Source organism: Monodelphis domestica, chromosome 2, assembly GCF_027887165.1.
Source record: "Monodelphis domestica isolate mMonDom1 chromosome 2, mMonDom1.pri, whole genome shotgun sequence".
NCBI classification, from domain to species: Eukaryota; Metazoa; Chordata; class Mammalia; order Didelphimorphia; family Didelphidae; genus Monodelphis; species Monodelphis domestica.
In genome coordinates this window covers 129,899,850-129,913,536 of record NC_077228.1, presented here as the reverse complement: position 1 = coordinate 129,913,536, position 13,687 = coordinate 129,899,850, and the positions used below count along the sequence as shown (strand labels likewise).

Sequence of the window (13,687 nt, the reverse complement as noted above, 5' to 3'; positions counted from 1 at the left end):
AATAAGGGAATTAGATAGCTCAATAATAAAATATTGAATAGAGCTCTTGGGATAGTAACTCTTCAAGCATTCTCATACTTTAAGAATCAGATGAGGAAAAATAATATCACTTGAAAAACATTTATATTTTAATATGTACTAGTATAAATTATGTTTCAAGACCTCAGAGCTACTAATGCTCTGTCACTTATGTAAGCTTAATGAAAATAAAGGAAAGGATAAAAGATATAAAGAATTATCCAAACAATGTTTAAATAAGCATGGAAGCTGATTTTTTAAATAGTCCTCTCTTTTGTCTTGAACGTATATAATTTATAGTAACTTAAATATATCTATCATTTTAATATTTGGAAGAACAAATCAACTTCACAATTAGAAGGTAGCTAGGGGGAAGCTACCATAATCAATATTATTGTCATTACTCTCATTTTTCAAGTAGAAACTGAGGCTAGAAGGTTATAAACTTGCTTGAGGTCACACAATTTATCAGCTCAGGACTGGGACATAAGGCTAGCTTTTGGTACTATACCATTTCTAAGGAAGTGAACCACAGGTTCCTACTGCAAAGAAACACAAACATTTCTATATTTAAATTATAATAAACTATTTCTCTCAAATAGTGGATAAAGCAATATTCTTATTTTTCCAACAGAAGCATCACTCAGAGTAAAAAAGGAAAAATAGGTGTAAATCATATTAAAAAGATATAATCTGTATGCATTTTGTGCATTGTGTGACCATATCATTATAAAAAGACAGTTAAATTAACAGTAGTGATGCCTGGTGAAATGCTTTCATACTAGGGGTGATGCATAGGCTAGTAGGATAAAAATAGTGCAGAGGACAAGAGGGGTTAAAAACCAGAGTTCTCCATGGTTATTTAATAGACTGAACAAAGGCAAACAGATTTCTCTGCATCCCACCTCCCCATCCCCTTGCCCTCTACCCACAGGCTGGAGGTTTCTAAGAACATACAGAAGAAGGACAATATTTTTTTAACTTCAGAACTAAAATATAAAATTAGTATACTTTTTAAAGAAGGCATAATTTGGGAATAATGCTTTAAAAACATGTTAAAAAAACTCATTAGTTTTTGTTTCTAGTAATCACTTTAAATGTAGTCAAAATCCAAGGTGTGTGTTCAGCTGATCCTATGAAGCTTGATGCCAAGCTACTTGACGAGGGTCAAAGATTTAATTTCCATCCCTGAACATGTCCTACTTGCAACATTAAAAATAAAATGCAATATCCTTATTCCTTAGCTCTCCCATGAGCAAACCCATTGAATGAATACTGACATAATTCATATACTTCCATGATTAATAAGCATGGTATAAGGGTCCCAAACGCTCCATCAAAATTTTATATTTTGAGCCAAACCCCAAGCTGAATACCCATCTGGAATTGATGACTAACATTAAAGTTCTTTAGATATATTTGCTAATCGCAGATATTTGAATGTTCTAAATTCCATGCTGTTTTATATGTGACTTACATTCATTTTAATTATATTACTTTAAAATAACAAAAACAATGAGTTCAATAAGAATCTAATGAGTTTATTTTTATTGTGAACATTTTAAAATACAGAAATGCTGCTTCTTTATAAAGTATACAATTCAAGATGCTATTTGAAAAATACAAAGAATTAAATATAAACTTTTCCCCAAAGCAATAAATTTCTAGGAGACAAAGAAAACACTACCCAAACACAAAACATTTAAATATACAAAATAATATCTAGCCCATTGGTTTTTAAAGTTTCATTTTATGAGCTACTATTAAATATTTCAGAAATCATGTTTTCATACACAGAGCCCTGGCAGCGAAGTATTAATTAATTAATAGTGGCTCCTCACCTTGAGGTGTCAGTTCTGCCACTGGCTTCGCCTTCACTTGGATCCCTCAAAACAAAGTTAAGGTGGAGATTCAATGATAAAGGTGAAAAATAAATCCAGAAAACCTACATCTAAAATGATGTTAAAATAACTTTTTGTTGAGAAAACTCTTAGTATTACATTTGTTCATCAATATCAACCTGTCATTAGGTTTCAGTTTTATTTCACCATAGCCATCAACAATTAACATTTATTGAGCGTCTACTGATTAAAATTGAAAAAAATGAAACCAGTTCATTTACATAATCTTCCAAATGCCCAAATAAGATATATGGTAGAATTTTTAAATTTAATTCCAGCTAAAGTTAGAATGATTTAAAAATTAATAGATATAACTATTAATTTTTCTAAATCCAATTTTAGTAGTCGCTCAATACAGAAATTAAATCTCACAATATGACTGAATCTTTGTATTCAGAAAAAAGCTTTTTTATGTGTTTCTATATATAATATATCTATCTCAACATACCACATATTAATATAATTTTTAAAAAAGCAATAAAAAGTTTATTAGAATTTCAATCAAAATGTAGACATGCATTTTAAATGATTTGATTTGGTAGAAACATGTAGCAAATGTCAATGAATAAGCATACAAGAAGTTACTCATTCTACTATAACAGAACTTTATGTACTTTTAATTACTTTACTGTTGCAGGGTGTGTGTGGGTGTATGCATGATACTATACTTATTTTATTTGTTCAATGGCTATATATACCAGAAATGAGGTTTTACCTGTAAGTCCACACTGGAAAAATGTATTAAATAAAACCAAAGAAACCCTTCCTCTGAATTTACTATGAAAATGCTAATAAAATCTTAAATGATTTCATCATTGTTAAAAGCAATTAAACACAAAAAATATAGAAGCATCATGATTATTAATCAATATTAATCTATCAAAAGATGACATGTAGTGGGATAACAAAACAACTGGTTAGCTAAAACTCTGGATTTCAAATTCAGTTAGTGCTTTTCCTTTTAGCAAATGCTATTGCAGTGATATGTAGAAGTCTATAGGCCATTTTGGTTCATGGGTAAAGTAATTTTATTTACCAAACATCTGAGAGTACAAGTCTAATGGTGGGAAGGAAGAACTGAATTTTGGGGCAAAATTCAACTTTTGCACAATAATCACTGTTTTAGAAGCTCAGAAGTAGCAGAACACCTTTCAAATCCTGCTCTCTCATCCATGGTTATTCAAAACAGTAGTGGGCAGTTTCCCATGACTGCTATTTCAATATGCTGCTGCTCCTGTTGCTGGTAGATATCCTATCAGTAGCTGCTTTGACATGTAGGAAAGGGACTAGGGAGACACTTGACCCATTAGTTACATATGGGGAAATGGGGGACAGGAGAGCTCAGCTGTCAGGACAAAAGAGTACACCATCATTTTAAGAACTTTTATTTTGTTTACTAATGCTGACATAGATAATAAATAAACAATAGTTTGTTTGCTAATCATAGTATGTTATGTTATTCAATCAAAACACTAGAGAAATTTACCAGCTGTCATATTGTCAACCATTTAGAATTAAACAATTTTGTTAAAGCTTTTGGAGAGATTTCCAGAGGCTACCATTCTATAACTTCCTTATACACAAGCAAACCTTTCATCTGAAGCTTTAAATAATTTTCTTTTGTTTTGTCATAATGGCCAGAGGCTGACAGAATTATTAAAATAATTATATTTAAGAATAGTTATTAAGTTATTCTCATTTTGCCCTCACAATCTTAATTATTGAAACTCCTTTAACCTTTCCTCATAAATCTGATTTTTCACTTATTGGAACTTTGTTCTTTAACTTTATTGGATCTCAATGATTGTAAAAAAGTTTCTTGGTTTTCAAGTGGTCCTGAAAATTGGTCTTGGCACTAAGTATGCCTGTTTCTATTACTAGTCACATAGAAGTTTGGTGTGGATTAATTTCCTCAGGTTTGAGGGATAACAAAGAAAGAAGCCTATGAGAACAAGAGAGATAGGGAGAAGCAAGGGAGTGAGAAGGAAATAAAATCTGAGAATAAAACAGAACATAGAGAACTACAGGACTAGACTAAATGAATGCTACACATTAAGAGTTGTCTAGCCCCTACTAATGTCATAATCAGTACCCCCAGTTCTTAAACCCTACAAATGAATATCAATTAATTATGCCCTATTCTGTCAGTAACTCAGGATTACTAGAGGTCCTATTCCTGGATCAAACTAGATGTTTCAGCATCACTCTTCCTACAGTATGTGAGAACTGAACACCAGTTTACATGACCTTTCTTAGTACCCTAAGATCAGTCTTGGGGGTGTTTTTCTAGTTAATTGGGTTTCTGTTCAACCTCCACCCTTTGACTGGATTAAAAACAAAGCCTAAGGGTTATCTGTATGGGAGGGGTGGTACATGTATACTCTGGGAGGATGCCAGAAGTCGCTTGCCTCTTATCCCACATGACTCCTGTTGTCCAAAAGACTGGCCTCTAACCTGGATTGAGATCAAGTCTGTCCAATCAGACTGACCCAAAAAAAGTGTTGTCACGGGAGGTATATGTAATAGATCTAGGATTTTCTAGGCTTTTTTTTTTCCTAGCCCCACTCCCCCACAAAAAACAAACAAACAAACAAAAAATGAGTGATACAAGCCAAATAGTAGGAATGAATGGTGGGGATGCAGGGTAAGCAGTGAGCTCAGGCTAACTAGGTGATCAGCCATGTGCCAGGCCCACTTTTCACTCTTTAATAAATAATTATAAATAAATATAGTCTCTGGAGAATTCTGATTATAACAATAACAACACCAAGTTGCAACTTCAAACTACTAAAATACAATACAAGGAAATGTCTTCATCAGGACATACAGAACACAAGATGCTGCTCTTTATTGTTAGTTGACTATAAACATGCAAATGGTTCTGTAGAACAAAATAACAGTTTTAATGGCTCTTCTTCAACAAGATGTTTCCCTGGCAATGTTAAGATTTTACATGATTTTTTGAAAGATGCTACACAAATAAAACTGATAAGACAGGAAAACTCCTAATTAGTATCAAGTGAGACATAAAACAAGGAGACATAGGTTTGACAGAGGTGTTTACTACTAACAAAAAGGACAATTAGAGTACAAAGAATAGAGTCCAAAACTCTATAGATATTAAGGTTTTCTGATACTTATGGATATTATGATTACTGCACCAAGTCTCAAAATATAGGAAAGCCTCCTAAATTAGATCCATAATAATGCAAAATAAATTCTGTGTAAGCTACCCATACAGGAAAAACAACAAATGGATAAAGACTTTTTATTTAGACTATAATATGCAACTGAATGGAGTTATAGAGCTGGTTCACTGGGATATGTATTTTAGAAAGATGAATGAACTAAGCCTAGAATAGCATAAAAATAAGTTAGTAGGGCCAAAACATATTTGAGAAAGTACTTTCAATGAACGCAAGTTTCTCTTGTAAAAAACAAAACAGAACAAAAACAAAACAAAAACCTCACTCAATCATTTTAATAGCATTTTAGATATCACAACCTCCAAAGAGTAAAAACTGCAGGTTACCCAAAGGCAGGGAATGGAGAGAGATGGTGGGTGGACAATACCAATGATAAATTGCAAGAGAAAAGTAGTGTTAAGGACCAAATAGATGCATGACCAGAAATCAAAATGAGTCAGTCATATAATGACAGTAAGCAATGATTAGTAGACAGCCTGAATGCTGAGTACCTAAGTAATATTAAGAACTGGAATAAGGCTCTCAGCTTGTTTTATGAACTTCCTGCTGTGAAAGGAATGTGCAAGGAATGGATGAATGCTGTAATATTTATACAGAAAAATGAGTGGATAAGAACAGGGGATATGGAAGGTTTGTAGCAGGAAATAAAGGAGTTGAAGGGAGAGAGGGAATATGGCTGCTGGTGAGGAAAAAGGAGAGAGATGCCCCCCGTAGAGAGGCTATATTTTAACAAAATGGGGTGTCCAAGAAATGCTGTGGGGATGTCTTCTCTATGGATTGATGTTGAAGATGCCCCAGAGCAGGTAAACATGGACCCTCCTGAGGGACAAGCCTTTCCCCAGACTTTGGTCTCCCAGCAGGGATCCGATAAGGACCATTTGTAGTTGAATGACTATCCTAAGGTTCAGCTCCCTCTATGCCCCAGAAAAGATAGTCCTCTTATCTGACTGCGATATTCAAATAAGATAAATTTTAATAACCAGTTCAGATTGGAGAGGTATCAGGGAAGAGGGAAGAGGGATTTCCCTAGATAAGGTTTGAGTCTTTCTTAGCTTTGGAGTTGTGGCCAGGCCTCACAGGCTGGTGGAGGGTTTCTCTTATTCCTGACTATGCTATATCTGTGCTGGTTTTCTTAATTTCAAAATCTTAGCAGTAGACAGCAAGCAACAAGAAAGTTTTGACCTTCAGAGCGGGTTGGGCCTGTCTCTTTGGGCTGAAGAAAATAGACACACTTCTATCCAGGGACAAAGAAGAAAAACTCCCATTTCCAAAGCTAGGAAGGAAGTGATAGTCACAAGACCAACTGCCACTCCCAGTTGTCCCTTTCCCCACCAACTGTCAGTCTTGTCAATTTCTGCTCTCTCTAATATTCCCACTGTTGCTTGTTCCAACACAGTGGCAGAAAGTCCAGAACATGTTTTAGTTTCCTTTCCACAATGCTGTATAAGATGAAACAGTATGGATGGGCTGTAAACTGCATCAGTTGAAGGAGTATCAAAGCAATGAACTGGGGTGGTTTTAGATCTAATTAAAACTGATTCAATACAAAAATTATTATTATATGCCTACTCTGTGCAAGGCACTGTGCTAGGTACTAGGAATACAAAAACAAAATGAAAACTAGTCCCTGCCCTCAAGTAACTAATGTTCTACTGAAGGTGAAGAAGCATGTAACAGACAGAAAGATAAATGAATACAATATAATTTGAGGAAGGAGAAAGTATCAACAACTTGGTGGATCAAGAAAGACTTCTTATAAAAGGCAAAAATTGAGGTGAGCTTAAGCTGAAGAGGAGAAGGAGGAAAGGAGGAGCATGTAAGATGGGCTATGTTATAGATGTGGGAAATAGAACAACAAGGTAGAGAAGAAGCAGTTGGATCAGTATGGAGCATAGAATGAGTAAAGGAAAATTATATGAAATAAGCTTGGAGAGTAAGCTAGTGTCAGATTAGAAAGTATTGGGTTTTCTTTTAAATGTACCAAGTTATACAACATGGAAATGGATTCTGATCAAGGACACATGTAATACCCAATGAAATTGTGTGTTGGCTGCGGGAAGAGTGGGTAGAGGGGAAGGAGGGAAATAATGTGATTATTGTAACCAAGGAATAATGTTCTAAATTGACTAAATAAACTTATTCAAATGAAAAAAAAATAAAAAAGGAAACATAAAAAAAATATACCAAGTTATTAAGTTTGCATTTTATCTTACATAACAAAGAACAACTGAATTTTCTTGATTAGACTTGAGCTTTAGGAAGATTATTTTGACATCTGGGAAGAGTATATATTAGAAAGAGAAGAGATCAGAAACAAGGACTCCTATTAGAAGACTACTTCAATAGTCAAGAAGAGACTCAAGGAAATCTTAAGGCTAGAAGAGTGGCTGTGTACCTGAAGACAAGGTCATGTATTCAAGAAATGCTATGGAGGCAGAATTGACAAGAGTTGACAACTATTACATAGTTCTTGATATTGTTTCTCTTGTAGGCTTCATTGTGACTTTAATGAATTACATCAATTCCACACCAATTGGGTAGCTATAAATTTTAAAAATTTACCTTCTAACTTAAATTACACATGGAATTTTAGGAAACAGATAGGTTTTTAATTTATATATGTTAAAAATGTCAAAAAATTAAAATACTTCTTCACAGAAGTCTGATTGAAAAGTAGCCTTCCCTCTACTTTCCACAAAAAACAAGAATATCTACTAAAGTTCTTTTAAAAAGGAAAATATTTAGTTTTAGTACATAAAAACATTTTAGTAAGCAAAAACTTAAATTGTTTAAGAATCATTGTTAAAAGGAAAAACATAAGAATTTTTTAAATCTATAGACTCCCTTCCCTTGAGAGATGAGGAAAATAAGGTCCAGAAAGAGCATATGATATGCTCAGTTGAATTAATTATTGAAAGAGACATGCATGTCTCCTGACTCCTAATCCAATGCACCAGATTATGATGTCTATGCTAAAGTCATTGTTATAAAACAAATACAAGAAAAACGTGCCCAAGTATTAATGTTCTATTTTAAACTGTTCTATTAGTTTAACAATTGCCCTTCATACTTAGGCTTATGATGTTTCATCTGAAAATTCGTTTGTATGTATTTTGTATTTAACACTCAATGTATAAATGTTACTTCCTTGCCATATAATGTAAGCTCTGAGAGAGAGAGACAGAAAAAGAAAGACTGAGAGAGAGAGAATGTGCATGTGTGTGTATATATGTGTGTTTTTATTTCTTATCTTCAAAGAGATCTCACTTTGGGAGTGAAACCCAAATTTCTACGTATATATGCTTCTATTCATACTTAGATGGTTCTATGGCACTACTGAATGCTTAGACATCAATTGATGTCTAATTGATTTCTTTACCCACTCATTAGACCCGGTCCTGGGGAAGAGAGGGAAGGGATGAAAACTATATGGTTGACATCCTTGGTTCTCAGTCTTTTTGCACTGCACAGGACATATTCACAGAATTTTAAAAGTTCAGATCACCCAGTTGACATTTTATAGATCAGTAAGCTAATATAAAAAGGCTATAAAAAAATCTCTAAAATCGCATCAAAGCAAAAGAAAGAATTAGCCCATTTCATTACCTTTCACTACCTCTCTGAATGATCTTTCATGGTTTCTTATACCATTTAAAGATATTCTTGAGGTGTGTGCATGTCTAATTATGTGTCAGGGTACTTAAGCAGGTTTGGGGACCAGATGAGGGCAGAGGGAACCCAATTTAAAAGACCATTTAGCACTTTAAATACTTATGATTATGTTCATGATTATTAATGAAATGCATGATTCCAAATTTAAGTATGGTTCCAAGGTAAATGGAATGATTCTGAATACTTCTGTGCTTGATTTGTGTTTGAAATAAGAAAATTTATGTGGGGTGGGGTTGGAAGGGGAAAGGCATCAGTGCCCATTTTTCTAAAAAAAATTTAAAACGATAAGGGCCTTACAATCATCCCCCTAAAGCCCTTCCAAACCATAAGGTGGCAAGCTAAATTAAGTTAATTAAAAGTTAATGTTGATATTATGCTGAGTCCATTAGTTTTGTATTAAAAAAAAAGGCTGTGACTCAGAGGTTGAGTTATGTCATGATATATATATATATATATATAGATAGATAGATAGATAGATAGATAGATAGTATTTTGGGCTCCTTTTAAAATTAGTGTTTGGTATGACTTTTGCATTTTATAGGAAAGAACATAATTTTTACCATTTTAAAGGGATTATGGAGGCTTTTGGTCATTTTGTCTATAATTTATCTGATTCCTTTTGCAGAATTTTTATAAATGAGAAAAAAATCATTTAAGTGAGAATATACATTTATTTGTGGAAAACATAAGAATGATATAATTTTCAAGATATGAGAAAAACATCATAAAATTATCTTGAATAATAATCATTGAATTACAGTGGAAGTTTGAAAGGAAACTAAAGATACAACCAAAATACTTTATTTTTACTAATTTATGCTAAATGTACATATTTTCAATATTCTTTGGTAACAGTGTTATTAAAATACAGTAAGAATTAGGGACAATGCAGTGTCCCTGAACAATCTGCAGGGATCTAAAAAACACTATCCACAAGCAGAGGATAAACTGTGAGAGTAAAAACACCGAAGAAAAGCAACTGTTTGACTACAGAGATGGAGGGGATATGACTGAGGAGAACACTCTAGTGCAAATACCAACAACATGGAAATGGGTTAGAGTCAAGAACACATGTGATACCCAGTGGAATCATGCCTCGGCTATGGGAGAGGTGGGGGGGAGGGGAGGAAAAGAAAATGATTTTTGTTTCCAATGAATAATGTTTGGAAATGACCAAATAAAATAATGTTTAAAAAAATTAAAAAAAAATAAAACCAAAAAAATACATTAAGTAATACATATTTCTTTATTCTATCATTTTTTGTGTTTTAAAATTTTTTTGCTTTCCATTAGGATGATTTTGTTTATATTTAAAGGATTTCTTTTATGCAAAAAAACAAACTTATTTTAGAAACTTCTACAAAAGACTTTGGCATCATAAAATTTCTGTGAGAAATACTTATAGGGTAGCATCATAATATCCCTATGAAAAATCATTTGCTATACAAATTCTGCCCAAAAAAGCTCATACATATTTGATTCCCTCTACTAAATCTGCAAAACATAACCGTAACAATATATAGGTACTGACCTTCGAACAAACTTGGAAGTTATTTTGCTTATTATACCAGTTGATGTCCCCCTTCTGGCATGTGAAAATGTACCAGTTTCATGTGATGGTGAAGCAGGTGGTCCATTATAAGTAGCATTACGTCGTTCCCGGAGCTGTTCACCATGAAAAGTACTTCGACTTGAACTCCCACGAGGAAAACGGGTTCGGTCTGGTGTAGTAGCACTAATACTATGAGCAGATGGGGAAGCAGCAGGAACTCTCTGAGTTGTACTACTAGGAAAAATTAAGATGCTATTTAGATTGACACGGAAAAAAAATCATTCACTCAGGAGTCATTCTTGAAGCTAGAAGGAAAATTTGCAGAGTTTCTTGCTGGCACTTATTTACTGATTAAAGATATGAACTATGGATTATCTTAGTTAGAAGTGATCTTCCCATTCTTAAGAATAACTTTTAGAATTATTTATTTTTTAATTGTTTGTTTATTGTTTATTAAAAAGTCCTTCATTAAAGATTAAGAAAATGTTAAGCTCAGAATGTTCAATTATAGTACTCTTACTCTGTAAAATACATTAACGCATAAACCTTTCAACACCAGAAATGCTAAATCTTTGATAATGTCCATATGGTAAATTATTCTAATTAAAGTTTTGTAGAGCTAAAGAAACAAACAAAAACTTCTTAATTCTTAAGTATTAGTACTTTAAACTCATGATAAATTTGAACCTTGATGAATAAATACCAAATAACTATGTGTTAACTAATCCAAATATTAAATGATTAAAATGATCAAGGGTAGAGAGTCAAAATTCTTTAAACTAACTGGGCATAGGAACAATAGTAGCATCACATAGCCACAGAGTTTTAAAATTCAAAGGGTCTTGAGAGAATATGGAGCACAACCCTCCCTTTTATCTTTTGTAAAATGAAGACCTAAGGAGTAGGAAAATTAACAGCCTTTTTAAAGTAGCATAGTAGGGGCAGCTGGGTAGCTCAGTGGATTGAGAGCTAGGCCTAGAAATGGAAAGTCCTAGGTTCAAATCTGGCCTCAGACACTTCTTAGCTGTGTGACCCTGGGCAAGTCACTTAACCCCCATTGCCTAGCCCTTACCACTCTTCTGCCTTGGAATCGATACATAGTATCGATTCCAAGACAGACGGTAAGGGTTAAAAAAAATAAAATAAAGTAGCATAGTAAAGTGGCAAAATATTCATGACAACAAGATATGGCACTATATTTCATAAAAAAGCAAATGGGATGTAAGTAGTACGTTACCCTGGTCGATAGTCAGTGCCATCTTTGATGGTTGGCAATGTGACTTTTATAGGGTGGCCAGAGGCAGACATAGATTTCTGGTGTCGAGGCCGAGTAGATGGTGCAGCAGAAGTGATGGCAGAGCCCGCAGAAGATGTGCTAGTCGCAGACATTTCTGTCAGACTTTGAGTATGTCATCAGGAAAACCATAGGAATATGAAAAGGAAAACAAAAGGAAATTTACCTCAAATAAAGAATAAGATTTTTACAGATAAACCAAACCAAATAAAATTTAAACTAATACAATATAAGTAATGTTCTTTCAGTTTTGTCACCAGTTTCCATGGAAAACTGTTTGAGAAAGTTATTTTTGTTGCTATATAACAGATTCGAAAGTAATGGATTAAGTAATAGATCAAAGATTTTTTCCCCCTAAGACTCAAGACTTTCACTAATTATCAACCTGTAACTAGGAAGCAGAAGACTTGATGTGTCTCCCTATCATTATAAGAATATGATAGCCAAGGATTAGCTACAGTGCAGAATTTAGTAACACCAAAGTGTAGGAAAACTCAATATACTGGATGGCAGAGCACTCTGATGAATCAAGTGCTAGATGTGGGAGCAGGAAGATATTGGTTTTGAATCCCACCTCAGACAATCCTAGCACTAAACATGGGACATCAACAAAATTTTAGCTCTATGTTTCCCATTTGTAAAATGTGGATGATAACAGCATCAACTTTGTAGGGTGATTTAGAGAACCAAATGTGATCATGTAAATAAAATGCTCTTTGAACCTTAAAAGCTCACTGCATATCAGCTATTATTTCTATTGTAAGTAAGGTTGGTAAAACTCTTCTCCTTATTCTTCAAACTTGACTTTTAAAATGGTCGTCAATTCTATTAGGTTCAATTCAATACCTATTTACTAAGTGTTAACCATCATAGAAGGTCCACTTCCCTAGACTTCTTCAATGATAAGAACTTTTAATTGTCATTGATCACATCTTAACAACAAAGTGCAAAATTACTTTGCCAGAGGAATTCAATTATGATGAAAGTTACTCCACAATTTTTTATAAGTTCACAGATCCCAAGTTAAGAATCTTTATTATTCTAGATCATGTCTCTGCCCTTCTTGTTCATTGCTTCTCATCTGATCTCAAAACAACCCAGTGAAGAAGATGCTCTTACAGTAGCTATTCTACTGAAGAAAATGAAAGAGAAAAGTTTAAGTGAATTGCCTAGAGTGATGCAGCTAGTAAGTGTCTCTCAAGTTTTTCTGACTAGCTCCATGGTGCTGTCTACTGTACCACACAGATGACTTAGTACCTGACACAAAGCAAGCACTCAACAGATGTTTGCCCCTTTCCCCTTCCACAGTTCTGATTCAAGTTTGGTCCCTTGGGGGCCCCAGGCCCTCCTCTGCCACTGTTGCTCTGAATTTTACTGGTTTCCAGTCTTACGGCTTCTAGTTTAGCCCAAGAACTCTACACTGATATGCTATAGCCATCTCAAAGTCCATGTTTATCCTGTGCATATGGTTCTCTAATGTACATGATTTGCTGGAGGGATCAAAAGGAATGTAGACTCTTTTCCAAGCAAGGTACTTGGGTATATCTAGCCAGCTTCAATACCTTCAATTTTTCTGTCTACTGTGTTTCTGTTTTCCATTCAAGAGGTTGAAGAAGTCCAAAACTGAGAAATTACTGAATTGATAAGTTATTTTTAATGTGGTATCCATGAGGCAACCTAGGACAATATCAGGATTTTACAATTTACCTCAAGTTAAACTCACTAAGAGAAATTTAAAAAGACACCATCAGTGCCAGAGCAAAGCCATTATCAATGAGCAAGAGGGGAGAATGAGGGTTTTTAATCCTCAATGTACAGAGAAATCTCATGAAGGACCAAAGTCCTCCATGAAGACAGTGAAGTCTGAAGATAATGCCTGAATGTACTCAGTATATATATGCAGTCCCAATATAAAGTCCTTCTCTGATGTTTCATCATAGAGTCCTTGGGTCATCTCTGAACCTTACAAAAGAGAAAGTTTTTGAGTATTGGCCCCGTGACATACTGATCACCATGTTGGTTGCCAGGTGACAAATTTCTTGGT

The 13,687-nt window shown here is 34.1% G+C and overlaps 1 protein-coding gene across 9 annotated transcripts in view; it reads right to left on the bottom strand.

The window, feature by feature from the left end:
* The window catches only part of MARK1 (microtubule affinity regulating kinase 1), a 162,977-nt gene that overhangs the window by 2,610 nt on the left and 146,680 nt on the right, over positions 1-13,687 (bottom strand). For 3 of the 9 annotated variants that reach the window (XM_007481424.2, XM_007481421.3, XM_016430181.2), the window contains exons 15-17: positions 11,587-11,748; positions 10,329-10,583; positions 1,860-1,904 (exon numbers count right to left, since the gene is read on the bottom strand). In XM_007481424.2, coding sequence (XP_007481486.1) covers positions 1,860-1,904; positions 10,329-10,583; positions 11,587-11,748 — 462 coding nt within the window. Of the gene's footprint in view, positions 1-1,859; positions 1,970-10,328; positions 10,584-11,586; positions 11,749-13,687 lie in introns of all 9 variants that reach the window. The other 6 variants (XM_056815962.1, XM_001375730.5, XM_007481422.3 and 3 more) reach the window with 4 other exon arrangements.